The following is a 25,443-nucleotide window of genomic DNA, read 5'->3' on the forward strand; positions in this document are numbered from 1 at the left end:
GGCTTTACAACTATCATGTGGTATTTTGGAAAATTTGCACTTTTAGTCCCACATGATAGAATGTGTTACATTTTTGTTCCCACTGTATACAGATTTAGTACATTTAATTTCATAAAAAAAATATTGTAACATTTTTCGTCCAATAGAATAAGAATCATGGCACATTTAATCCCATATATAAGATTATATGTGGCACATGATTTGATCCCATAGGATAGAAATTCTATGGAACAAAAAATTCTACAATATTTATCCTATAGGACTAACTGTATTAAGCCAGTAAATTGTGGGATAAAAAATGCAACACACCTTATCGCGTGGGACTAAAAGTGCAATTTTTCCTAATTTCTTCTTCTTCTTCTTCTTCTTCTTCTTATTATTAATATTATTATTATTATTATTATTATTATTATTATTATTATTATTATTATTATTTTCATTTTTTATTTTGGGTGTATGTTATCTTTTTCAATTGGTTTTACTTTCTGAAATTTTTGTTCACGGCTAATGTTGGTTTTTTGTTTTAATTTTATTAGCTTATTAATATAATTTTAAATGGTCATGCTTTGAATTTCGACACGATATCACTACAAAAAAATATTTCAATAATAATGAAAAAAAAGATAGTGTTAAGCTAATTAGTAAGTAAATTTCCGTTACTAGTCTACATTGTTTAACAAGAAATTTACTTGCTAACAAACTTAGTAATGAAAATTTACTTGCTAATGAATTTAGCAACAAATAATTTAAAATATATATTAAATAATATAGGTTAAAAACGAAAGTTTTACTTACTAATTAGCTCAACACTGATTTTAGCATCAAATATTTTCAAAGCTATTGAGTCATTTTCTTATAGTATGGTCACTAAGTCAAATACGACTCCATAAACACACTAACGGTTAACTATGGCTAATTACCATGGTTGATAATAAATAACAGTAGTAAATAGTCATTCACCATAGCTACACAACGATTTGTTGAGCGTAGTTTTTGCAAGGGTGGCAAAAACATTTGACATGACGCTTAGTCATGGAAAATACTATTTTCATAGTGGATAAGCTAAATTTTTACATTAAATAATTTTATTTAATCAATTAATAATAGTTATTTACCACGACTTTTAGTTTATAGCCATTAAAATGTAGGCAAGAGTAATTTTTTTTCCCTAGTGATGGGTGCGATTTTAGCACAGGTTCAAAGTTCTTGGATCTCGATGTTAAATTTGGGCTAATTGAGTAAAAGCTCTTGAGAAAGAGAACCTGCAAACCAAAAGATTATCACTCCAATACTTAAGTTAGTTACGGATTTAAGAATAGATGAATATAGAAATAAATTATGATGAGAAATTATGATAAAAGTGCGAATTTCGTATGCAAGAGCACAAAATTTGAGCAATAAAGTAGTAGCAAGAAGAGTTTTAGAGTGTGGGAGAGAGGGATCCTTTGGGGGTTACTCCCTGTATTTATAGAAGAAGAGTCCTTCTACAGAAAGAATCCGAGGAAGTCTATCTGGTGAGGGGGGAACCGAACATCCAGCGGAAAAGGCAGGATTTGGGGATAAGGCTCCTCCTTATCTGTTTCTTTAGCAAAAAGTTTCCGAATGAAGGTGGAGTCCTTCCTCATGCAGACTCTTATCCGATGAGGAGTCCCTTCAAGCTGCAGAGTCCAACTTCTTAGGGGCACTTCTCTTCCTTTGGTTTGGCTTGGAGGGTATCCGGATTGGGCCTCCTCCTTAGGCTATACTCAGTAAAGCAAGCTTCCTCCTGGGTTGGGATTTGGGGTGGGGGAACCCTTTTGGGCTAAGCGAGATGGGCATTCCCTATAGGCCGACCTGAATTGTAGGAGGTTCTTTTTTGGGTTAAGCACGGTGAGTTGGGCGGGCTGCCTCTCTCTTGGACTGGTGGGCCTATAGTTGGGTCTAGTATCTCTTCGTGGGTCACTCTCTTCTAGGCCATACCCATCATTCAGTCCCCCTCCCCCACATTAAGGAGAACGGACGCCATCTTGATCCTTAGAGTAGGAGATCCTGCTCCGCCAGAAGGGAAGACCCGTTTTTGTCTACGAGGGAGGAGGGTACGTCCTACTTCCCTGGATGAAAAACTCTAGTATTTTGGAAAGGAGGCACCTTCTTGTCTGGTGTCCGTCCATTCAGCTGTTGTCGTCTCACTCTTATTGGAAAACGGAGTAGCAGCCTTCTGGCAGGGTGATATGATGGCTGCAATGATGGTGGGGTTAGCGTGTCCTTGGTGAAACCGCCACACGCACGTCCAGTGGCCCTCCTTCATGAGCATCGTAACAACCCCTCAATATGGCAGTTACCAAAGACGTGGGTTAAAAACCCCTTCCTTTGCAACTTCTCGAGTCTTTCTTCTTCCTCCTCGAAAAAGGTTCTCCTTCAAGGGCACCAAGATCTTCATCCAGCTTTCCTTTTCTTCTGTAAGTACTTCTGCTTTTTCCTTCAAAAGTTTCTTTATTTTTTTTAAAGATATCGTCCTCCAATGAGTCTATTCGCTTCCTTAAGAAAGTTTACGCGAGTGATGATCCTTCCGAAGCCACCTCCAAGAAGGCAGACCTTGTTCCTCCTTGTTTTAGGGGGGTTGAGGAGGAGCCTGAGGCAACCACTGCAGCTGCCTGTCGCTTGATAGATGAGGCCACCAACGAGTAGGAGGGGGAAAACGAAGGAGAGGGTTCCTCTCCTGAGGGAGAAAGGGTGAGGTCTTCACCCGAGGAGGCTGAGACACTCGAGTCTTCAGCCATGGATGAACCCTCTGCGTTCATTCTAGGGGGAGTCCCTTTGGTGGAGGAGGAAGAGAAGGTATCTCAGTCACCATCAGACTGGGGGCCTTCGATCCTGCGAACGTCCTCCATCAGTATGCTTCTCTAGGAGTCTCACGTTCCTCTCGAGTTTGTGGTATACACTCCGTCCCCTATGAGTGTCCTTTCTTCCCCTCCCCCCCAACTATTTGTGCTTCTTCGCTGCCCAACTAAGGTCTAGGCTCCGCTTTCCCATTCCTCTTTTTTATTTCGAGATTGCTCATATATTCCAAGTCCCTTTGAACCAGTTGGTTCCGAACTCATTTAAAATTTTGGCCCATTTTTTTTTATAGTTCTTCGATTCCATGTTTACCCCGCGACTGCTAATGTATTTGCTATGTGTTACCGTCTTAAGAAGGCAGAAAAAGGTTTTTCTATTTTGTTCCTCATCCTGGTGTGTCCTTCTTACATTTCCCTCATGTTCCAAAGCAATGGAAAGTCAGCTATTTATTTGCCCTTCCCCTTCATGCCTGGTCTTTCCCCAGGCAATGGATTCATATGAGACCCTCCCCCTGCACATGTAGGAACAAGGATAGTGGTCTTGCCTACTTTGTTTGAAAGGTTGAATGCCTCTCCCTATAACTGACGATCCTTAATTGATGAGAGGTTACTGGGGCATTTTGGGTTGGCTCCTGTGATAGAGCCTTTGAGGGATTCTCTGGGTATTCCTTTTAAGTCCTTTACTTGTCATTGCTTCTCCTTCTTTATGTCTTCTTGGAGTGTTGATTTGTCTTGTTAGTTTTTTGTGCAGAGAATATAATGTTCAGCAAATTGATGCAAGACCATGTGCTAGGGGGTCGTTCCAAGGGGACCCCGACTCCTAAGTCTTCAAAGGGGGCCCTTGCTTCTAATGACTCCAAAGGTAAGCGCCCTACTTCCTCCTTCTCTCCTAGTCCTATAGCAGGGAGCTCCTCCAAAGAATCGAGGACAGGAGCACTTTCTTCTCAAACCTCCCCCATGCCTCCTGCGGCCCTCCCTCTAAGGAAGAGATGGACTCCAATACGCCCTTCCCGTGCTCCTTCTGTATGTCTCCACAGTCATCACCTGCTCGACCAAGACAAAGGAAAAGCTTCCCTGGTGGTTGATTTGAGGAAGGGGGTTCTATCTTCTTAGGACGGACAACTGCTATCTCCTCTTGCCAGGGAGGAATTAGAAGGGAAGGGGGGCCTCTACATCTTCAAGGTACCCTCCTGTCTAAACTTGATGCCTGTATTCGTGTAGCTTCTTCTGACAAATTTTGTCTTTTTATCAACCGCCTCAATTTCTGAAGAACTTTCTTCCAGGTCACAGGAGACCCCTCTTTCCAACGATACCCAGACGCGCAAGAGATTTAAAGAAGTCCCTACCAAAGAGACCCTAAGAGAAGGCACTGGCCTTCACTTTTTGCGTGGCAGAGGGCACCTCCAAGGCTGCAGCATTGAATCTCTGCAGATACTCCCTCAAAGTCTCGTTGTCTCTTTGTTGCACAGCGAAGAGGCTAAGCTCCGTCTTCCGCAAATTTCAGCTACTAGGAAACTGGTGTAAGAAGAAGGATCTGAACTCCTGAAAGTTTCCTATTGCTCCAGGAGCAGTTGGTTAAACCATTGTTCCGTGGCCCTAGCGAAGGTAGTCACGAAAACTCGACACTTGATCCCGTCCGTGTATCTGTGGAGCAACATGTGTTCTCAAAACATGTAAGGTGTTCTTGAGGGTTAGTCGACCCATCATACTCAGCAATGGTAGGGTTACGGCAATTGATTGGGAGCTCGTCCGCTATCACAATGTTTGCGAAGGGGACACTCAACAATTTTTCTCTTGGAATTCCCGCTATCTGGTGCTAAACATCTTGGAGGCCTTTTTAAAGATACTCCAAAAGGGCCAACCATTATTAGGGGACCTTCGGTGGATTTGTTGGAGGGAGCACTTGTATCCCAGTATAGAGGGCTCCTGTCACATCAACGCCTTCTCTTGAGGGAGTTCCTTCTATTCCTTCTTGAAGGGTACCCACTTCCAGCATGGGGCTGGACGAGCAAGTATTAACATCGTTATCTGCTCTTGTACGGCTGCTGCAACAACTTGTTGGATCGTGCCCACCAAGGCTGCGAAAATTTTGCCTAATGTGGTGTCAGAGGAGGTACTTCGCCTTGGGGATCAGCCAATGGCTCGGTCACTCTAGGAGACAGCAGCGGAGCCGGGAAGGTTGGGGCGGACCCTCCTACTAGTGCTAGGGAAGCCCCTGCAACAACCTGCAGAGACTAATTGTTCTCATGTCTCTCCGCAGTCTTCTGCTTGTTAGCGGGATTGTTGGGAGTCTCCATGGTATCTCACACGTTTAACTCAAATTTCCCACAGACAACAGCAATTGATGCATGCAATTTTAGCACGGGTCCAAAGTTCTTGGATCTCGACGTTGGATTTGGGCTAATTGTGTAAAAGCTCTTGAGAAAGAGAACCTGCAAAACAAAAGGTTAGCACTCCAATGCTTAAGTTAGTTCCAAATTTAAGAATAGATGAATATAGAAACAAATTATGATGAGAATTATGATAAAAGTGCGAATTCCATATGCAAGAGCACGAAATTGGAGTAATAACGTAGTAGCAAGAAGAGTTTTAGAGTGTGGGGTGAGAGGGATCCGTTGGGGGGTACTCCTTGTATTTATAGAAGAAGAGTCCTTCTATAGCAAGAATCCGAGGTGTATCTGGTGAGGGGGGAACCGAACATCCGGCGAAAATGGCGGGATTTGGGGATAAGGCTCCTCCTTATCCATTGCTTTAGCAACAAGTTCCCGAACGAAGGGGGGGCCCTTCCTCATGCAAACTTTTCTCTGATGAAGAGTCTCTTCAAGCTGCAGAGTCCAACTTCTTGGGGGCACTTCTCTTCCTCTGATTTGGCTTGGAGGGCCTCCGGATTGGGCCTCCTCCTTGGGCTATATTTGGTAAAACAAGCTTCCCTCTTGAGCTGGACTTTAGGGGTAGGGGAACCCTTTTGGGCTGAGCCAGGTGGACCTCCCCTATGGGCCGACCTGAATTGTAGGATATTTCTTTTTTGGGCTAAACATGGTGATCTAGGAGGGCTGCCTCTCTCTTGGGCTGGTGGGCCTATAGTTGGGTCTAGTATCTCTTCGTGGGTCACTCTCTTCGGCCATACCCATCACCTAGTGACATCTGTTAACGCAAATTCATATACCTATGAACATAGAATCTTTGAGCCAGAACGTGGATGATGTCCTTAAGATCCTTCCCCATATACACAAGGACCTTACAGATCTTATCGCAGAAATTGCAGATCTGAAGAGAAACCAAAGTGAGAGACTTGAGACATCAAAATCCAGACAAGAGCAAATCAGGGATGCCCTTGGGACAGTACCTCTTCTACATCAGAAGGGGAAGGCCATAGAGGTTCCAAAACCGAAGACCAAAGAAAATTTGATCATCGCATCCATTAGATCCATAAAATAATAGAGGTGATGAGAGCTGATCCATCAGATTCACAAGAATTGACAGAATCCTTTTCCCAACTCGGGATTGTAGATTTAGTCAATATCCAAACCAATAAAATCACTCCAGCATTACCACCGTGGAGGGAAGCACAGGTTCCAATGATCCTCCACAGGATCATCCAATGAGAGAAAGTGCGGATTTTCATACTAATGCCACTCCAACATTCGTGGGAACTAGGCTAAAAGAAATTCCAAGTAGAAATCCGAGAAGAGCGCTTGAAAATACACCTCGGGTGAGGACCATGCTCCAGCCCTTGCATCCATATTGCGCTATACTTAATCTGGATGTTATCGATTTCCGAAATATCGAGAAATTGATCGATAATTGGGTTGCAGTCATCAAGATAGCAGTGAGTTAAGTTTGGAGGGTTATGTGAAGATCGGACGGGATAATACCCCAGAAGATACCAAAGCTAGTATCCTTGGGAGAGATTCAAAAGGCGCGATAGTAGACTGGCTAGGAAGGATTATCAAAACACACTTCATCGGAGATGGTTACTTCGAAAGAAGTATGGCAGAAAAAGCTGAAGAATATACACAAGCTCTCTTTAGCTTTGAACTAAGAAGTATTTGCACGGCAGATGAATATATCTATTGGTTTAGTAAGTATTTTTTCCAGAGTGGAGTAGCAACTCCAATGTTCTTTGAAAAAATATGCAGTCCATGGAGGGAAATGTTGATTCAGTCATACAAAGTACTTGAAGGACAGTTAGATTCAGTTGCAAGGAGAATGTGGTTCCCTAACGACAAACTGAGGGATTGGTATTATCAAGCATCCATCTAGAAAAACATGAAAAGACTGAGACATACAGTCAAATGAACTCCGCTCTGTTGTGATAATAATGATTTTCTGACTATTATAAGAGAATCAAGCGAACCAAGAAAAAGGAGGAAGCAAAATAGTGTCTCCTACCTTAGGAGTTCCAAAAGCCAGATCATATAAATCTGGACAGAAAACAGGAACAACAAGGGCTTTATCCCAAGGATCTAGACAAATAGATGCAAGATCCTCCGAAAGAACCCCTACAAGAAATACTTTCAAACGGGCCCATACCCGAGCCAATAAAAGTTTTAAAGACAGTAATTGTTGGACTTGCGGAGTAAGAGGACATATATCTCCTAACTGCCTGCAGAAGTGTGGTGAATTGAGAAAATTTGGAGCCATGGATGATATTCTAAGCACAGGATATAATGGAGATTTGGTACCCATCTACCAATTCAAAGATCTTCCATCAGATGAAAGTATCTATGGGGAGCAAATAGAAACTGACTTGGATGGATCTTCAACCAAATCAGCATAATTACAAGAAGGGAGATAAGCTTCAAGCCTCAGAAAGCCTGTCAGGATTCTTTTCTAGAATAACGGTATCAAACAAAACTATGGAAAGAATCATAAGACAAAATTGTAACCTCAACCCATACGATGGATTTAGGATTGGAGGAATTGGGAAAGTCCTAAACTAGATAAGACTGAACTAAAGGAAAAATCACATAATCTACAAAGTAAGTACAGGTAAGTTTGCTATACTTATGGAACTTACTGGTAATGTGATGGAAATGCAATTCATTCCTAAAGAAGAGATTTTTGAAGAATTAAGTAAGTTTAGAGAAGTAGTTGTTACTATGAAATGGATCAACATAACAACTATTGAAGTAGTAATAAAACCAACTTTTAAAAAAAAAATTGATTCAGAAATACATTTATCTATAATGGATAGAAGAATCAATAACCTAAGAGACGGTTGTCTTGGAACAAAGAAAGGGAATCATAGGAAAATTAATGATTGACATTCATCCAAGAATTGCATACAACCTAACAGACCAAGATTTCAATAGAGTCTTAACCCTTCATCAAGATTTTAAAAAGAAAGACCTAATGAAAGAAGGTAATACACCATATTCTATAACTTATAAAATACTTATGCCCTTCACTAAAGTTTATTTCTTAGGAAAGAGTATATTGAGATTCCTACAATATCAAGGAATTTGCTAAGGTTATAACACCAGATTCGATTAGGATACCTAGAATAGGTGGTGTCGATATTGTAATAGAAGATCACCTAGTTTTAGATCGAACATTTAGCTCGAGAACTTAGTTTAGTAGCAAGATTTCCTTTTCGGAAGATAGTATTGAAGGCTACAAAGGACAGGATGAAGAGTTATTAAATGCTTTAACTTCTCAAGAGGTTAGGGTAGATAACATAAAACTTAGATGCCCTGAAGGATGGGAAGAATTACAAGAAAGAAAAAAAATTTCCCTTGTGATGGCTTATGTCATTTGCAGCAACCTATTATTGATAGATATGAAGGCATATTAGAAATAATAGGCCATGAAATTCTAGTTGTAGGTGTTGTAGGATGAGATATGACTTAAGGGTTAAGTTTCCTCAAAAATCATAAACCACGGGGAAGAAAATATAATGGAATGGAATTCAGTCTTAATGGTGTTACCATAAGGATTGAATGATGAGTCCCTTTTCTATATACATATATGTTGGTATGTTATATGATCAATATAAGATATAATATTTTGTAGCTTATATTGATTCAGGGTCAGGGATTTGCACAACAAAATCTGGAGTTTTTCCTAAGTAAGCAAGGGAAACCTTACCCATTATTGTAGGTAGGAATATTTCACAAAAATCCTAATACTCAATAAGGGAATACGAGAAGCTAAGATTATGAGTGGAGGAGCATTTGGATCACCCTAGTTTAGGGTAAAAGCACCCCCAATTTACTTTTGTGATAAGGGTGGCGATATTATGCTTGGCAACAATTTCATTCAAATATTTGCAAGATATATGCAAGATAATCAAAGGAATCTGTTAATCTTTACTACTAACTGTGGTAGTGAAATACAGGTTTTGAGAAGAGAAAAAGGCATTTAGTAGAATAATGCCTATAAATTCTCGCAGCAAACGTGGTGATTTCGATGCCAGATTAACTCATCCAAAAATGCAGGATAGGGAGAAATTTGGTAAAGTTCTTTCGTCTTTCAGACAACAGGGACTTCTTGATAGCAATAGCTTCCACAAGGAATCCGAGGAGGATATTAGGAACCTTAAAGAAGCACTACAGGAAATCAAATCGCTATAAATTACGAGGAAAGCGAGTTTTCTATTGAAAACATCAACAAACTCATCCAGAAGAACTTAAGTGAAAACCCTCTAGCCTGGTGGGATAAGAACAAGATAGAGGCTACTCTGAAAGTCGAAGAAGAATGCAAGTACGAGTAAGTTCCATACAAACCCATCCAAATGAACATGGAGGATAAGAAGGATATGCTGATGATTATCAAAGAGAATATCAGTCGTGGACTCATCGAACCTGGAGTTTCCATGTACAGTTGCCCTGAATTTCTGGTAAGAAACCATGGTGAGATAAAAAGAGGTAAACCCAGGTTGGTAATAAACTATCAAGGTATTAATAAAATGTTAGAATTTGATGGTTATTACATTCCCAGTAGAGAACACTTAATTTATTGCATTAAAGGAGCGAAACTGTTTTCTAAATTCGATTGCGAATTTGGTTTTTATCAAATTAAGATGGAGAGTGACTGAAAAAAGTTTAGTTAATGCAACCCAGATATTTCAAAGAGAAATGGATAATCTTTTTAAGGATTATTTTGAGTTCATTTTTATCTATATTGACGACACACTGGTTGCATATAATGATATGAAACAACTTACGAGAACCAATTCGAAAGGTATCACTTTCAGGGATGACTCACGAGTTGAGGAAGCATGACCCTAAACATGCCTTTAGAGTACAGGGCTCTAGACCTATAACATCGGATTCAAGTACCGATTGCACAAGACCGTCACCAGACTCTGGTGAAATGGCAATAATTGAGTCGTAGGAAGTGCAAACTTCTGAGGATTTAAGTTAACCCAGCACCTCTAGGGCTAAAGAGCGAGAGATATCCTTAGTCCAATGATAGGCACTTATAAGGTTAATACTAACGAGTTGATATCTTGTTCTGCTTGGCAGGACTACCAACACGTGTGGAAAAAACTAATTTCCCACAAAGGAGTGAAACCAGGTAAGACCATTATCAAAACATCCGAAAAATATAATAGGGTTTGGATATTAGAAGGGTCCAAACTAGAGGATGTTAGAGAATGGTATGATTTTTGAGCTCTTGCTTCAATTCATACTATGTCACAAAGTTTTTCGAAAATTTCAAAACTTCTGGAGTGGATTAGTGGGACAGTTTTTTGGTAAAATAACCCCCGCAAGAGGCTATGTTCAGTAGATAGAATTTGCATCAGTTGCTCCAGAAACAGCAGGAAAGGGGTCTCATCCAACATTTCATTTTATGAAATTGCAGAGATCGGATATGGTGGCTTTCAATAAAATCAAAGCTTCCTCAAGAGAAGTTCCCCTATTATCAACATTAGTGACGACAGTATCTCTACTAGAAAAGCTTGGGATTATGGGTCTGTCTCACTTAGATGGACACGGTCGAGTATCCATTCAAAATTTTCTCCAACAAAGTAAATGGGTCGTTCCTGTTAAATTTCATGACGGGAAAAAGCACTGAGTTTGTGGATAGCTTATTTGAGAAGAAAAAGATGTTGATTTGGAAAATAAGCGACCAGCGACCGAAGCTACAAGGATGAACAGGTGCAACAAGTTGCATATTGGGCAATGGCATAACTATTTATGTCCTTGCTGTGAAAAATAAGAGGAGCCCCTATTCGGGACAAAAATTCGGGTCACACAAAATAAACCCAAACCAAACCAGGACAAGGAAAAAAGAATTTTTTTTTACAAAAAGAAGTAAAAAAAATTAAAGAATGTAAAAAATATCAAGGATAAGACTGTCGGTAGAAAAACGACAAAGGCCAACAGTCAGCAAAGCAGGAAAGCCAGTTAGCAATCACATGGCCGACAAGCCATTATGACCAACAGCTGGAAAGGACGCATTAATGACGAACGCAGTGATGTCAACCGAAAGAGACAAGATGATCACAAATGCAATGACGTCATCAAAAACAAGTTTGGAGTCCAAATTTAAAGTCCGGGACGCTTATAAATAAGGATGCAATGAAGCAGATTGGGATTATCAGAAAAACTTCTCCAACTCATCAAAATATAATATTCAAATTCGGAGTCTTTGTATTTTCAATTTTCATAGTTTATGGGGGTATCCAACGAGTCAAGCCTCTATCATATGAGAGGGTAAATAGTTGTCTCCTCCAACTGAGGACTAATATCTATGTAATATTCCATATTTTTTTCACTAAAAGTAAGGCTTCTGTTCAACTTGTTTGTCCAAAATTCTATTAAGTCTCTATATTAGAGTCTCTTTTACGCCCTAAGATAGGAAATGAAATAGGGCTGTGTTGTTTTGACTGAAGGAATCAAGTGCATGCGAACCATCTGCTGCGATAGTGTGGTTGGAGGAAGTCCGTAAAATCGAGAACTTGGAATATACAGAAATAGAACGGTCAAAGCAATGTATGAATTTATGGGGTTTTAATTTATTTCGGAAGCATGTTGGGCCTAATTCTGAGCATGATGGTAGATTACCCAATAATAGCAAAAGGATTTGATTATAGGACGAATAATGTTAAAATTCTGGAAACTTTGGGACCATAAGTTCAGACCAAGTATGGGATTAGAAGTGATAACGCCTTATCTAATAGTTCAAAAAATACAATTTAACCTAAAAAAGTAGGGTGAAAAAGCCTTGAGAACAAAAAAAAAAAAAAGAAAAGGAAAATTTTCCTTAATGCATTTTAGACCAAATAGATTGCTTTTTCCTACATTTTAATGACTTGTTTGATTGTATTTTTATTTTCAAATTTTGAAACAATCATGATTATTGAAACTCATATTTTTTTTGTACGTATTTTATTTACTTTTTACTTGCAGCCAATGGCTTCTTTTCCCACAGGCAATGAGACTGAGTCTTATTCTTTTTTTCCTGGATTTCGATTCTTTTTATAATATTTGGTATAACTGCATGTAGTTTTTTGTAATTTGAAAAATTACACCTAGTATTCCTAACATTTATTTTCTTTCAATAAATAGATTTATTTTTTAGTAAATTTTAGAATTTGCAGACATTAGCAAAAAACTTGAATGAGAATTCATATTTATCCTAATTGATTTATATAATTATTGTAGTTCAAACAAATTTTTTCTAACCAAATTACCCTGTATATCTTCACTTTACACAGTAATACACACGAGGAAGTACATCTTCACCTTTATAATGTTAGTTTAATTAGAAAAGATTTGTTTGAGATGGAATAACTAAGTCAATCGAGGGTAATATGCATTACCACTCTTTTTTTTTTTCCCTAGATATCAACAATGATGCCACTAAACCTTTCATGAACTAAGGCCACAAGTAATGCACTTGCAAAGCCCAGTTGGTCCATTAGTTGGCGTTAACGCCCATAAGATTATCTCACTTTAACTTTGCTAAACTGCTAGACCTAGGAATCGAGGCTATTTCAACCAAACATATCATCATATTGTTAGGCAGACACATCAAACAACTCACCAACATATTAAGATGCATCATTTTAAAACATCTCTAGATGGATCCTAGTAAATTGATGGTAACCAAGCTAGTAATCTACAGGTAATCAATTTTTAGATTTCTAGGCAGACCTAGCAAGACTTAGTCAATAAGGTGTATCTTAGTCAATCCAAAGAGCTCTTATATAATTCTGTTAGTTAGCCGTCCAAAGAGCTTTCAAATGGTATAGAACTCTATATAACAAACTCCCACATTATGCTATAAAAGCCTATAAAAATAGAGCTCTTATATAGTTCTTTGGTAACATTAATCTCAGACTAACACTATAAAAAAAGGCGGGATTTGGCACGGTCAAAGCACCCATTCTAAAGCCCATCCCATCTTGGAAAGGTCCTTGAGAAACAGATATTGAAACATAATGTCAGGTTAAACATTTGTTTTGGGTTATAAATTTAGAACAGTCCAACCATTCCAAGTTGAGTTCCAAACCAACAATTACTAAACCCGTTCCACATTCCGTGCCAAATAGTAACAAAAAATCATTGAAACTCAGTTGGAAATACTATATTAGATTTAGCAACGGTCACAACCAGACCGTTCCTATATCTATTGCAATAGATGTACCAAAATTGGCAATTCAAAAATGTATTACAAAATGAAGTACAATTTTGAGTGATTTTTCTACACACTTAACAAAATATGCCAAAACTCATTCCAAAATATGATTTTTATTTAAGATCGTTCCAAAAACTGGTACAAATTGGAATAGTTCTTTTAAATTATTTTCTAGGTGTTGCCAAGTTCGTTCCAACTAGAATTCAACGTCTATATTTCAACGGTTTTACTGTCCATTCCAAAAACAGTCTCAATTACCGTCCCAAAAAATATGAATTAACGGTTACTTTTTAACGGCTAGATGCGTGTTCCTACGCTATCCAACACAACAGTATAAGATGCTATTTACATCTATGTAAGACTAACAATTTTGTACATACAAATATACTTTATCTTTTGAACATTTATCGATTTTATTCGTAACATTATATATTTTCAATTGCCTTGATTACTTGTTGGTCTACTTTTTTCTCATCATTAACATATCTCGGACGATTTTTTTCTATATTTTTTATTTTTTTAATTTTTTGAAAATTCATTTTGTGACACTATTAGGAACGGTTTGTCATATTTAGGAACGGTCTTGTTAAGATCATAAAAAAATGACACCGTTTTGTTTCATTTGGAACCGGTTTTTGGAATGGTTACAATATAGGAACTGTTTTTTAATAAATGCTCGTTAACAAAAACGACGTCGTTTTACTCACTAGGAATAGGCTTAGACGGTTCGTTTAAAAATGACTGTTCCAATGCCCATTCTAAAAATTAATATATATACAATACTTAGCAGATTTTTTTCTCTCCTTCTTCCTCTTCTCCCCCCCCCCCCCCCCAAAAAAAAAAAAATTGGTCAAACCCGCCTAGCACCCCTCCTTTTTTTCTGCTTCAACCCCCACCTCCCCCCCCCCCCTTTTCGTCCATTTTTTCACAAAATATTTTCGAACTATTTTGTCAAAATATTTTCTAAAAAAATATTTTGAAAATAATCTAAAAATATTCTGAAAATAATTCTTATTATTTTTCTGTACATTTTTTTTTTATTTTCAGAATTTATGTAATTTTTTCAAAATTTTCTAATTTTCTGTAAATTTTTGGAAACTTGACAGAAAATTTTTGTTCATTTTAATATTTTTTCTGTCAATTTATGCAATTTATTCATAATTTATGCGATTTATGTGTAATTTATACAATTTAATAAATTTTTATGCAATACATGTGTAATTTATACAATTTATGTGTAATTATGCAATTTATACAATTTAGGTGTAATTTATGCAATTTATTTGTAATTTATGCGATGTATGTGTAATTTACACAAATTTCTTTAATTTATGAAATTTAGGCAATTTAATAAAATTTTACATAATAACCACATTAATAAAGATTTTTTTGACCAATTTATGCAATATTAACAATATTTTACATAATAAATGTAAATAATCATAAAGATTGGAACATTATTCATATTAATAAATTTTTACATAATAATAAAAAAAATTAAAAAAATAAAACAATATTCCCAATAATACATTTTTACATATTAGTCTAAATTAATCACAAAATTAATTTACACCAATTTGCCTAATATTAAACAATATTCACATTGATAAAATTTTACATAATAATCAAAAACATTAAAAAAAAATTGGAACAATATTAATTCCCAATGATATATTTTTACATAATAGTCTAAGTTAATCACAAAGTTAATTTGAACCAATTTGCCCAATATTAAACAATATTCACATTAATATATTTATGCATAATAATTAAAAAATAAAATAAATTAGAATAGTATTCCCAATATAGACTAACATTTTTACATAATAATATAAATAATTACAAAATTAATTTAGTCCAATTTTTTCAATATTAATATTTTTACATAATAATAAAAAAAATATAGTATATTCATTCTTATTAACATATTAATATCAATAATCGAAAAATTTAGACTAATAGTTTTAATTAATTTGTGTAGATAATGTCTAGTGGTACGCCGTCTCTCCCACATGGTCGAGGGCGTGGATGTGGTCGTGGCCCGCCACTTCCACCGGTACCGTCGTGGGAAGCATCCCTTCGACCACCTACACCACCTGATACACCCGCAATGTCTCCCATCCCGCATACTCCAGATGATGATGGTATATTTAGAGTTGCATATATGGCTGCTGATGATGCGTTACAGCAGCCTGCCACACCAGCAGTTGCTCCACCACCACCATCAGTGCACCAGTACATCAGCATTGATGCCGCGAAGTAAGTTTGTTTAACTAATTTTTTATTGTTAATTATTTTATCTTAAAAATGTAAATGTTTAAGGTCTGACCGCCAGTTCCACAAGCGCATCAATGCGGTTATGTGGGGACATTTCCCCCACCCATGGTGTGTCTAAGGCAGGTGTCGCCAGACACCAACATTTCTGGTTCGATAGCATGAAGGTAATCAATTTTAAATTAATTTAGTTTTATCTAATAATCTAATTGTTTAATTTATTTTACTAATATTTTGTTTAATTTTATTACTGCAGATGACCTACTAGTGGGACTGTGACGATGAGTCTATGTTCCGGGTCTTCCACATCTGGGCCGGGAAGTATATCCAGAAGACTCTTTCTGTTGCCCAGTCCAGCCTGGTTAGGCCACTATGGCTGGCCAACGAGGTCTGGCTCTAGCTTCCAGCATATTGGGCCAACAAGGACTTCCAGCAAAAGTCCTCCAAGAATAAGGCGAACGAAGCGGCGAACCGCATGGCGTTCTCAACTGTGTACCGGGAGGGTCTTCCTCAATCGGTATGCATAAGAGGAAGCTAGTAAGTAAATAATAGTATTTGTCTATTAAATCATTATTTTTAAATACGATGCTAATTAACTATTTTTTTCTTATAAAAGAGATAGAGCTCGGACAGCCGCCCAAACAAATGGAATTATTCAAGCGCTGCTACAAGAAGAAAGAGGACTGGGGTTGGAGCTGGCCGAGGGCGACGGAGGTGACGGTAAGCAGCTAAATTATTAATATTATTTTTTAATAATTAATATTCTTCATTTAATAAAAGTACTAACGATTTTGTTTGTTTTGCAGGAGATGTTCTAAAAGATGCTGGAGGATCATTAGCCTTAGCCCACGGCCAAGGACTTCGATGCCCCCATCGAACCGGGGGTTCAGTGGCGATGACGGGGCAGCAGATGTGGCTGGTTGCAATCAGGGACAAGAACAAGGGTTGAGTATTCGTCTTTGCCCACGTCTCTAGCTGCACATTCACATCACCATCGCGACCCCCACCGACACCGCCAAACCTGGCCATGGAAGACCGCATCAGCCGCCTCGAGACGATGATGGCCGACATGATGGCCATGATGAGGGAGATGTGGGCCTCCTCGTCAACTGCAGCACCGCCTCCGACGAACCCCCTGGGCGAGAATGAGGACGCTGACAAGAAGTGTTTATATTAGGTTTTATATTTTTTTTGTAATTAAATATTTTTTCATATTAATATAATAATTTTTTAATTACTCATGTTTCATAATGTTTATTAAATTCTATTATTTTATATTTATTCAATTAATTAAATTTATAGATAAAATTAATTAAAATATTATTAAGTTAATTTATATATTTGAAAATGTATTAAATGTATAAATTTATTTATTTATTCAAACTTATTAAATATATTAATAAATTAACAAAAAATTGTAAAATTCAAAAATTAGGAACGATTTTAGTAATATTAAAGAAAATATTACAAATTTTGATAAAAACCCGTTCCAAAAACAGTTAGAAAGACCGTCCCAAAAAAGTGTTCCAAAACTGGATGAACTGTTCCAAATACAATTGGTAAAACCATTTCAAATAGGTGTTCTAAATTAATGCATAATCGTTCCTAATACAATTACTAATCAGTATCTAATATGTGTTTCAAATTATATAGAACCGTTCCTAATGCTATTGCTAAAATAATTTTAGAAACGTGGTCCTAATTCACTAACCCATTGCAAATTATAATTCCAAAAATAGTTCCTAAACTGATCCCAATTAAAAAGAAAAAAATAATTCTAAAATTCAAGCTTGAGTATTACAAATACCATTCCAAATTTTCACCGATAAACATAAATTATCCATTCCAATAACTGTCCCTAACTGTTCCATTTCCTAAATTACAAAAATTTTGGACAAAATCGACATTAGGAACGGTGTATGATGACCGGTACAGTTACTGTCCCAAGTTGGAACGATTTTTCGTAAACCATTACTAAATTTTTGTAACGCCTACTGTACGAATTTCTTTTCGTTTCAAAACTATTCCAAATACCGCTCCAAATAAATTATGTGTTCTGCAAACCGTTCCAAAGTAAAAAAAAAAAAAAAAAAGTTCTAAAACCTGCCCCAAATCCTGCCTTTTTTTTTTTTTTTTGTAATGTAAACTCTCACTTATTCTCTCAATTCTCTCTCATTTTTTAGGCCGTTATAAGCTTATATTTTGCAGTTCACACAAATATTTATCACCTTAACATCAAATTTCACCAATATTCTCACTTTGATTTAAATTATCTTTTCAATACTTTTAATAACCGTTATTAACTTAAGCGACGAATTGCTAACATTCGTTTTGCAGGGTTGTTGTCTTGTTAATTTTAGGATTTCTTTGAAAATCATTCGACACATATGGTACGACTAAAATTTGGTATGCATGAAACATATTCAGTAAATTTTTTGCAACAGATGGATTTATTCATTGGATGTAAATAAATATAAGAGATACTAGATAAAATTTATCAAATCATAAATGATCTACGTGTAATTATACCAAGATTTAAGAAAAGGACGATGTAATTATCCCTTATATATATACATACATATAAATTTTTCAATCATTAACATTATAAAGTAATAATATATATTTTTTTCATAATATCCTAATATGACATCACTAATAATTTTAAATTCATAAAAAGATATTAACTATCAATTTTATTTAAATAAAAATTATACTTGATTTGACACTACCAACAATAAAAAATAAAATTATCATTCACATCAACTAAAAATAAAAGATTTGACACTAACAACCACATCAAATACGATCTCATCAACTAACCAACATACGTTATTATTTTTATATGAAATTTATACAAAATTTTGCAACATATATTTTTTGATTGATCAAATTTGCTTTTATTATGTTCTACTTCTGGATTCTAGTTTACATATGTTGATTGTATGTTCACTCGCAGCTTTCACTTTAATCTTATGCCATAATATAAAGGAATAATTATATTTACACTATTTAATTTATGATTTATTTATATAAATTATCTTTGCCTTTTAGATAATTACATATATACTCATAAAAGATATTAATATTATTTATGAAAATCACTTTTATTTTTAAAAAATTATACGTACATTTCCTGAAAACATCAATATTATTGCAAAAATTGTTCATGTTTACTGTAATTATGCAAAAAATAGAGATAATTGTACAAATTATAGGTAAAAATAAAGTAATAAAGTAATATATAAATTATAATAAAAGATTCGAAACTGCATAAATCTTGAAATATAGCTACAATCAATAATACCCACTAATCATTTCAAGAAAATCTCACAAAACTGTCAAAAATAATATTTGCTTTTACAATGACTATATATATATATATATATAATAGGGACTTGGCAATAAATAAAAATAACAGCAAGAGAAATGAAAATGCTCAGAAATTAGAACTGAGCTCAGAAGAAGAAAGATTCAATTTTTTTTTTTTTTAGCAAATTAACAATGTCCCATTACCTCAATATCTCATAAATCTAGTTTTTCATTACAGTAAAACAGAAACATGAGTTCCCTTCATTCATTTACAAGCACAAATCTGACAGAACCAATCCCTACCACCAACTACACCTAAAACCTTAAAAAGGGCCGCAAAAATGAACTAGAAACATAGGGGGGAAATTTTAAAATACTAATTGAACTAACACTCCCATAACCTAATTGCAGCACCAGAAAACAGTCGCTGCTTCTTTTGCAAAGTCATGTATCTTTCATTTCTACACCAGTTCACTTAAATTCTCTTGATCAAAAGGCAGGAGCAGCAGGGGACGAAACAGTGCAAGGTTCCTTTATCCTCATCCATCATCAACCAAAGAAATCCTGAACGCCCCTCCCAGCAAAACCCGGTCAGAAATCTCAGCCAAAACGGCATTAACAGTGAGCAAAACGACACTGGAAGAACAGTTATGCGGCTTGTTGAAAACTAGATCTGGCCCACTGCCTCTTTATAGAACTTTTGAGGTATGTATGACTGAGCTACTGATTTAGTTCTCTGTTTATACGACGGGGTAGATTGTTCAATTGCTATAAGAAATGGTGGAGAAACTTATAAAAAGATCAATCCATGAGGCCGAAAACCCTATTGAGATCACTCTGAGAGAGGCTTTCTGTGTTCTTGAACCTAAACTAAGACCCCCTTTTCCTTTAACTATCCCAACTCAGGAAGGGTACACAAACTTAAACAGCGCAATTCTTTATGGCATTTTATGTGAACCCCACATGGCTAAAGTTCACGTCAAGCATTTACATGGCATTATCACTGATGGGTACGAGTATTTCACGAGCATCCTTGTCAAGATTGTGATTGAATTATATGGAAAACTTGTTGATTCTGTGAAAAGGCAGTTGATTTGGGTGACACATGAGATGGTTGATGTGTCAGCAGTCGGGTATGATGGTTTGCTAGTGGCCCTTTTGAGGCAGATTGTAGGTGGGGATTTTGGTGAGGAGAACCTGTGGTTGTGTTTTGAGATGGTGAACCTTTTCTCAAGCAAATGGGTCTGTTTGCTAGAAGAGGTCCCCTTGGTTTTATCTGGTGCTTTATATGTGTTTCTGAGGTTATTGGCTGATCACTGCAGGGTGATGAATATTCCGAAGATTGAGTCTTTGAGGCAAATGGAGATTGCTTTTTGTGTCAGAATGTTGAGAGAGAACTTCTCTTTGTGTTTGAGGATTGGGAGGGATCTTGTTAGGCTTTTGCAAGATTTGGTTCATGTACCGGAGTTCCGTTCCATATGGAAAGACTTGTTGTATAATCCAAGTGCCTTTAAGGTTGATGGATTTGTGGATATTTCGCAGATGTATGGTACACGGACTTCGAGATGGTACTTTTTGCTTAGGATCACCCCGGAAATGGAATCTCAGTTGAGGTTTTTGCTGACTCGTGTGAAGTTTGGCAGCCAAAAGCGCTACCAGGTTTGGTTTGCAAGGAAGTTTCTTGCTGTACCTGAGAGGAAAGGTGTAGTTATTGACATTGTAAGATTTATATGCTGTGCGCACCATCCATCGAACGAAATTATCCATTCAGATATTATACCCCGATGGGCTGTGATAGGTTGGTTACTCAAGTACGACTTGAAGCACTATGTTGAAGCAAACTTGAAACTTGCTTTGTTTTATGATTGGATCTTTTTTGATGAAAAGGTGGATAATATTATGAATATTGAGCCTGCCGTTCTTCTGATGGTGCATTCCATCCCTAGATATATTGACATTACACATTCTCTTCTTGAATTTTTGTTTATTTTGTTGGATAACTATGATGTAGAGAGGAAGGAGATTGTGAGTCGGGGAATATCAACAGCTTTGCATGCACTTACTAGAAAAGGTGTGGTTCAATCACTAGACGTTTTAACTAGTTGTGATATGCTTTCTCCAATTTTCAAGGAAAGGCTAGGAAAGCTGCTATCAGACTGGCAGTTCCAGCATCGCAAGGAGTTTCAGAGTACCAACATCCCACCTGGTGGTATTCCATCATCTTCTTCAAGTCTGGAATCTCAGACATCTGCGTAAACTGGCTTCAAAGAACTGGTTGCAGTATTAATGTGGATAAAGCTAAAATCTATGTCACTCTTACCCTTTCAAAGAATTGGCTGTGATTTTGTCCACTAGCATTGTCCAGCAGCCAAAAATCTGCTGTAAATTCTGATTGAGCACGTGGTAATTCTGAAGCACGGAGGATAATGTTATCTTATTTAATTGAACCTTATCAAAATATGCTTATATTCTCTGTTGAAATCATATTACTGTCGTTACTCTTACTATAAAGGTTGTTGTTGTCTCCTAACTTATTGATTCCTCTTAAACTCATTCTTTTACATACTGCTTACCAGTGTTTCATGGGTAGTTGTTGATGCATGTAAAGGTTCTTGGAATTTAGCAGACTGATGTAGAACATTAGTGAATACTTTTACTTAATCTGTTCGGTATTAAATGAAGAGTTTCTGGAGTTATCAATTTCCTGAACAAGTATCTGTAGACACTTCTGCAGAAGAGATGTATATGCACACACCGAATATTGAAGAAGTGTGCCTCAGCATTTGGTTCCATTTAAGATGCTGAAGTTTTAATTTGCTTGGATGTTAGGCTGAGCTGAGAGCTAGTTTGTTTGAAGCAATCGAAGAGGAGGATAAAGTAATAGAGAAAGAAGAAGGTTTGCCTCCTGCGCTATTGGGTAGCTGCAATGAACGGGCAAAGCAACTCCATAACTCACCTTCAGGTAATTTTAGTTTCAGCAGTCTGTACTATTTTTCCAATGATGTTGATGCCATCTATGTATGTAAAACCAGGCCATATTTCTATCATCTCGTCTTTCTCTCATTCCGCATTCCTGATACAGAATATTTCCACTGACTTTGAAATCTATAAGAACTGCGCACCATTACTCATTGTGTATGACTCTGCAGACCAACTTAGAAACTTTTAATTTCTAGGGCATATTCAGTGAAGTCTCTTCTTATATTATTGAAAACAATTTTTGCTGTTCAAAAGTTATTAGGATTATTACTACTTAATCAGGTGGCTTTGGAGCTTCCAAGAGAGTTCAAGTTTTATGAGATTTTGTGGGCTAATATTTTCCCTTGTCTCACAATTTGGTGCCATAATTCAGGAAGGCTTCTAACTGCACTAATATGTGAATATTTGGACTGGGCTCAATTAAATCACACATTGAAAGTCTACCTTCCAGAGTGTAATTTGGTACTTTCTCCCACTGTTGTTACTTTGGAGGTCGGATTTATTTGTTTATGATGATGGACAGTTTTATCAATTTTATTTTATTTTTATTTTTCAATTTCCCCAAAGGATTCCTGGAAAAATGAATTAAAAGAATTCAGCAACAAGAATGGATATGACCTTAATCGGATTGGAGACAGCGGGCCTTTGCTTTTGGATGTTCTTGAGGGGTTTTTGAAGTATGAGGTCTGATGAAATCCACTTTGTATGTTAAACTGTAAATTAGTATATGCAGGCAAATATGATGTTAATATTTTGCCTTTTCTTGCATGGGTGTATAGGCAGTTACTGTAATAACATGTAACTGATATATCTTGTAATCCCCAAGCAAACAATTGTAGATGAGAACTGATATTTCTAGAGAAACTAGACAGTTAGAACTTTTTGCATCATGATATTTCCGCATGTGCCGAAAGGAAAAACTATCACATGTAACGCTAAGCAGGCGGCTTACCATGCTAAAAGACATGAGTTGAGTTTCTGTTGAGATCTGCTCTACTAGATGTCAATTCATATCATAGACTTCTATTTTCTTCTCTTTCTTAGAAAGCATAAGCTTTGTTTCATATTCGTGATGTGTGTTCTTGTAGAATTTGACTCAAGGAAGGGGTAGCAACAGGAGATCAACCACTCCTGAACATGAATCTCTATCAAACATGGAAGGTAGAAATATTAGGAGGCCTTCGCCGTCATCAGTTGCTGGGGGTCTACCTCCACTATGAAGGTTTATCATCACTTACTATTTCCTTATCTTTCTTCCTTCTTTAGCTTGGTTCATCTTTCAGTTCTTAACTTGTACTGCAATGATGCTTCTTGCAGGCCTGTTCCTGTTTCACAATCATCTGGTGAGCATGAAGGCAATTTCAAGTTGGTTATGCAACATTAGTTAAATTGTTTTATGTTCTCTTATTATTCTAAGTTTCAGATCGAAGAGCTGGGTAATCGACATCTGGCTATAGGAAAGATGAATACAATTGGAGATACAACACCGATGAACTTCCTGATGATGTAGTTCGTGCTTCTGCTGCTTTAGAAAATTTTGCAGTTGGATAGAAAAACTCGTCACTTGACCACATCATGGAGGTTTGTTTCTGAATCTTGACAATAACATGCTCTATATTTCATGCCATGTATATGGGGAAATTGGATCTCAGAAATGAACCGTACCCTTTTGGCAAAATCATTGGAAAATGTCGGCTAATGTTGTTACAAATACTGAAAGTGAATCTTAGTCAATCTACCTTCACTAGAATTGTTCTTGAATAAAGCATACGTGATATTTTGTTTCTGGAGTCTTAGTGAAATACAAACGTTTGGTGACATGTTCTTGTCCATAATTAGAGTAGAAATGGTTGGAAAATACACCAAACATGGAGAGGCAAAAAGCTTTGGGAAAAAAGAAGAAGAGCGGTTGATGTAAATTGGAAAAATTGTTACTGAAACAATTGATGTGAGTGGATGCCACAGGGAAAAGGAAGATTTTTGGCTGGCTCTAATAGGTAGTAATCATGTGCTTCATGGAACAGTGATGGTAGGGACTTTGTAATATTAAATCATAACATTAAATTACCTAAAATACTTGACTTCATCAGGAAATTTTAAAAGTTGATTTCGAGATGATTTTTAGAAAAAAAAGAAGAATTCTTGTGCGTTACTGGGCCAATAATTAAGGCATGTATTCTCTTATGTTTTACCTTCCAATAGTTCGAGTTTCAATTCCATTGGTATCAAGAAATAAGTCAGGATATATTATGTCAGGGGATGAGGAACATGCACCTAAAACAATGTTATCACTGGCTGCCCATGATGTAGAAGGAAAATTGTTAATATGAAAAGGAAGTCAACAACTAGTTGTGGGCAGAAGCTCCTGTGGGACAAACACAGATGTGAATGCTATTTTAATGTAAATGGTTTGTTCTTGAAGGTCATCTATCCGTTATCTTATATCCTCTATGTTATAGCGTTGTAGATATGAAGAGTTATAAGCAGCAAAAAAGAGAGTAACCACTTAGTTGAACACTCCTGAAATTAAAGCCACAGTTAAAGGAAAACACTAGGTTATAGGTACCCTACGTCACAGTAAACGATTTGAGTGCTTATAGAACTGATTATGACATGGATGGATGAAAATTGTAGCTGACCTTTCTGTCCAGTATTAGCACTACTGTCGATGACCTTTTATTGGTAAAACCTTCGTCTGCTTTTCTTGCACCCTTATTATCACATTCACAGCATTACGCCTTCTATCCTTAACGACACCGTTCCAAGATTAACTGGCAAATCCACTTTGACATGGAATTAAACCTCAAACGTTTGTAATGAATTTCGTTTCAGGCATGCAGGGGATGGAATTTCTGAGGAAGATAGCATGGGGTAGAAATACCCCTTCTAACGGAACGAACTTTAACTTAGTTATCTGGATTTTTTATTAATCCAACAATATGTTGTTCGCGTGCAAGGTGAATATGTGCTCATGTATGCTACAAATTTGATGATACCTTTCTGTATTCTCTTCATTTTCTTTCTCACCTCCCACCCGGTTCGTTCTCACTCTCTTTATCTATTCTGATGTTACATCGAGAGCTAGTCCGAAGACAGGTTCTTATTTTTTTTCCGTAGGATGTAAAGATTGAAAATTTAACATTATCATGATTATCATGATTATCATCTGTGGTAGATGTCATCGGTCAGGCTTATATTTGGCTGCTTACATTGATGTAACTATTCCATCATTTTTCCTCCAAGAGTTAATTTTAATGTAATACAGCAGATGTTGGAGAAGATGAGATGAGTGGATGGATGTGTTGTATTTCAGTTAATTTGGCAGTAGCTCTCTAGTATCTGAATGTTTCTTGCTGGTTGTCGGCTCGATCTTGATTGTGTTTCTTTGGCGTGTTGCGTTTGGATGAGCCTAAATTCAGCTCAAAGAGGCAACCAGATGAAGACATTTCATTTGAATCGAGCTTGATTGATTTAT

At 36.6% G+C, this 25,443-nt stretch overlaps 1 protein-coding gene across 8 annotated transcripts; it reads left to right on the plus strand.

The window, feature by feature from the left end:
- The first annotated feature begins 19,189 nt into the window (after positions 1–19,189).
- EMB2739 (embryo defective 2739) lies at positions 19,190–25,285 on the plus strand. 8 transcript variants are annotated; one of them, XM_020692009.2, is made up of 7 exons: positions 19,190–21,951; positions 22,342–22,430; positions 22,536–22,652; positions 23,057–23,190; positions 23,286–23,311; positions 23,392–23,549; positions 24,801–25,285. In XM_020692009.2, exon 1 carries the CDS (start codon positions 19,767–19,769, stop codon positions 21,243–21,245), a length of 1,479 nt encoding a protein of 492 aa, XP_020547668.1. In that variant the 5' UTR covers positions 19,190–19,766; the 3' UTR covers positions 21,246–21,951; positions 22,342–22,430; positions 22,536–22,652; positions 23,057–23,190; positions 23,286–23,311; positions 23,392–23,549; positions 24,801–25,285. The 8 variants fall into 8 exon arrangements, with proteins under 8 accessions (XP_020547668.1, XP_088732772.1, XP_088732776.1 ...); XM_088876646.1 differs by having other exon boundaries at positions 22,346–22,430; XM_088876650.1 differs by lacking the exons at positions 22,342–22,430; positions 22,536–22,652 and having other exon boundaries at positions 19,190–20,787; positions 21,120–21,392; positions 21,819–21,951.
- Positions 25,286–25,443: the final 158 nt, after the last annotated feature.

This window comes from Sesamum indicum, linkage group LG2 (genome assembly GCF_026168435.1).
Source record: "Sesamum indicum cultivar Baizhima isolate 11 linkage group LG2, ASM2616843v1, whole genome shotgun sequence".
Classification (NCBI taxonomy): Eukaryota; Viridiplantae; Streptophyta; class Magnoliopsida; order Lamiales; family Pedaliaceae; genus Sesamum; species Sesamum indicum.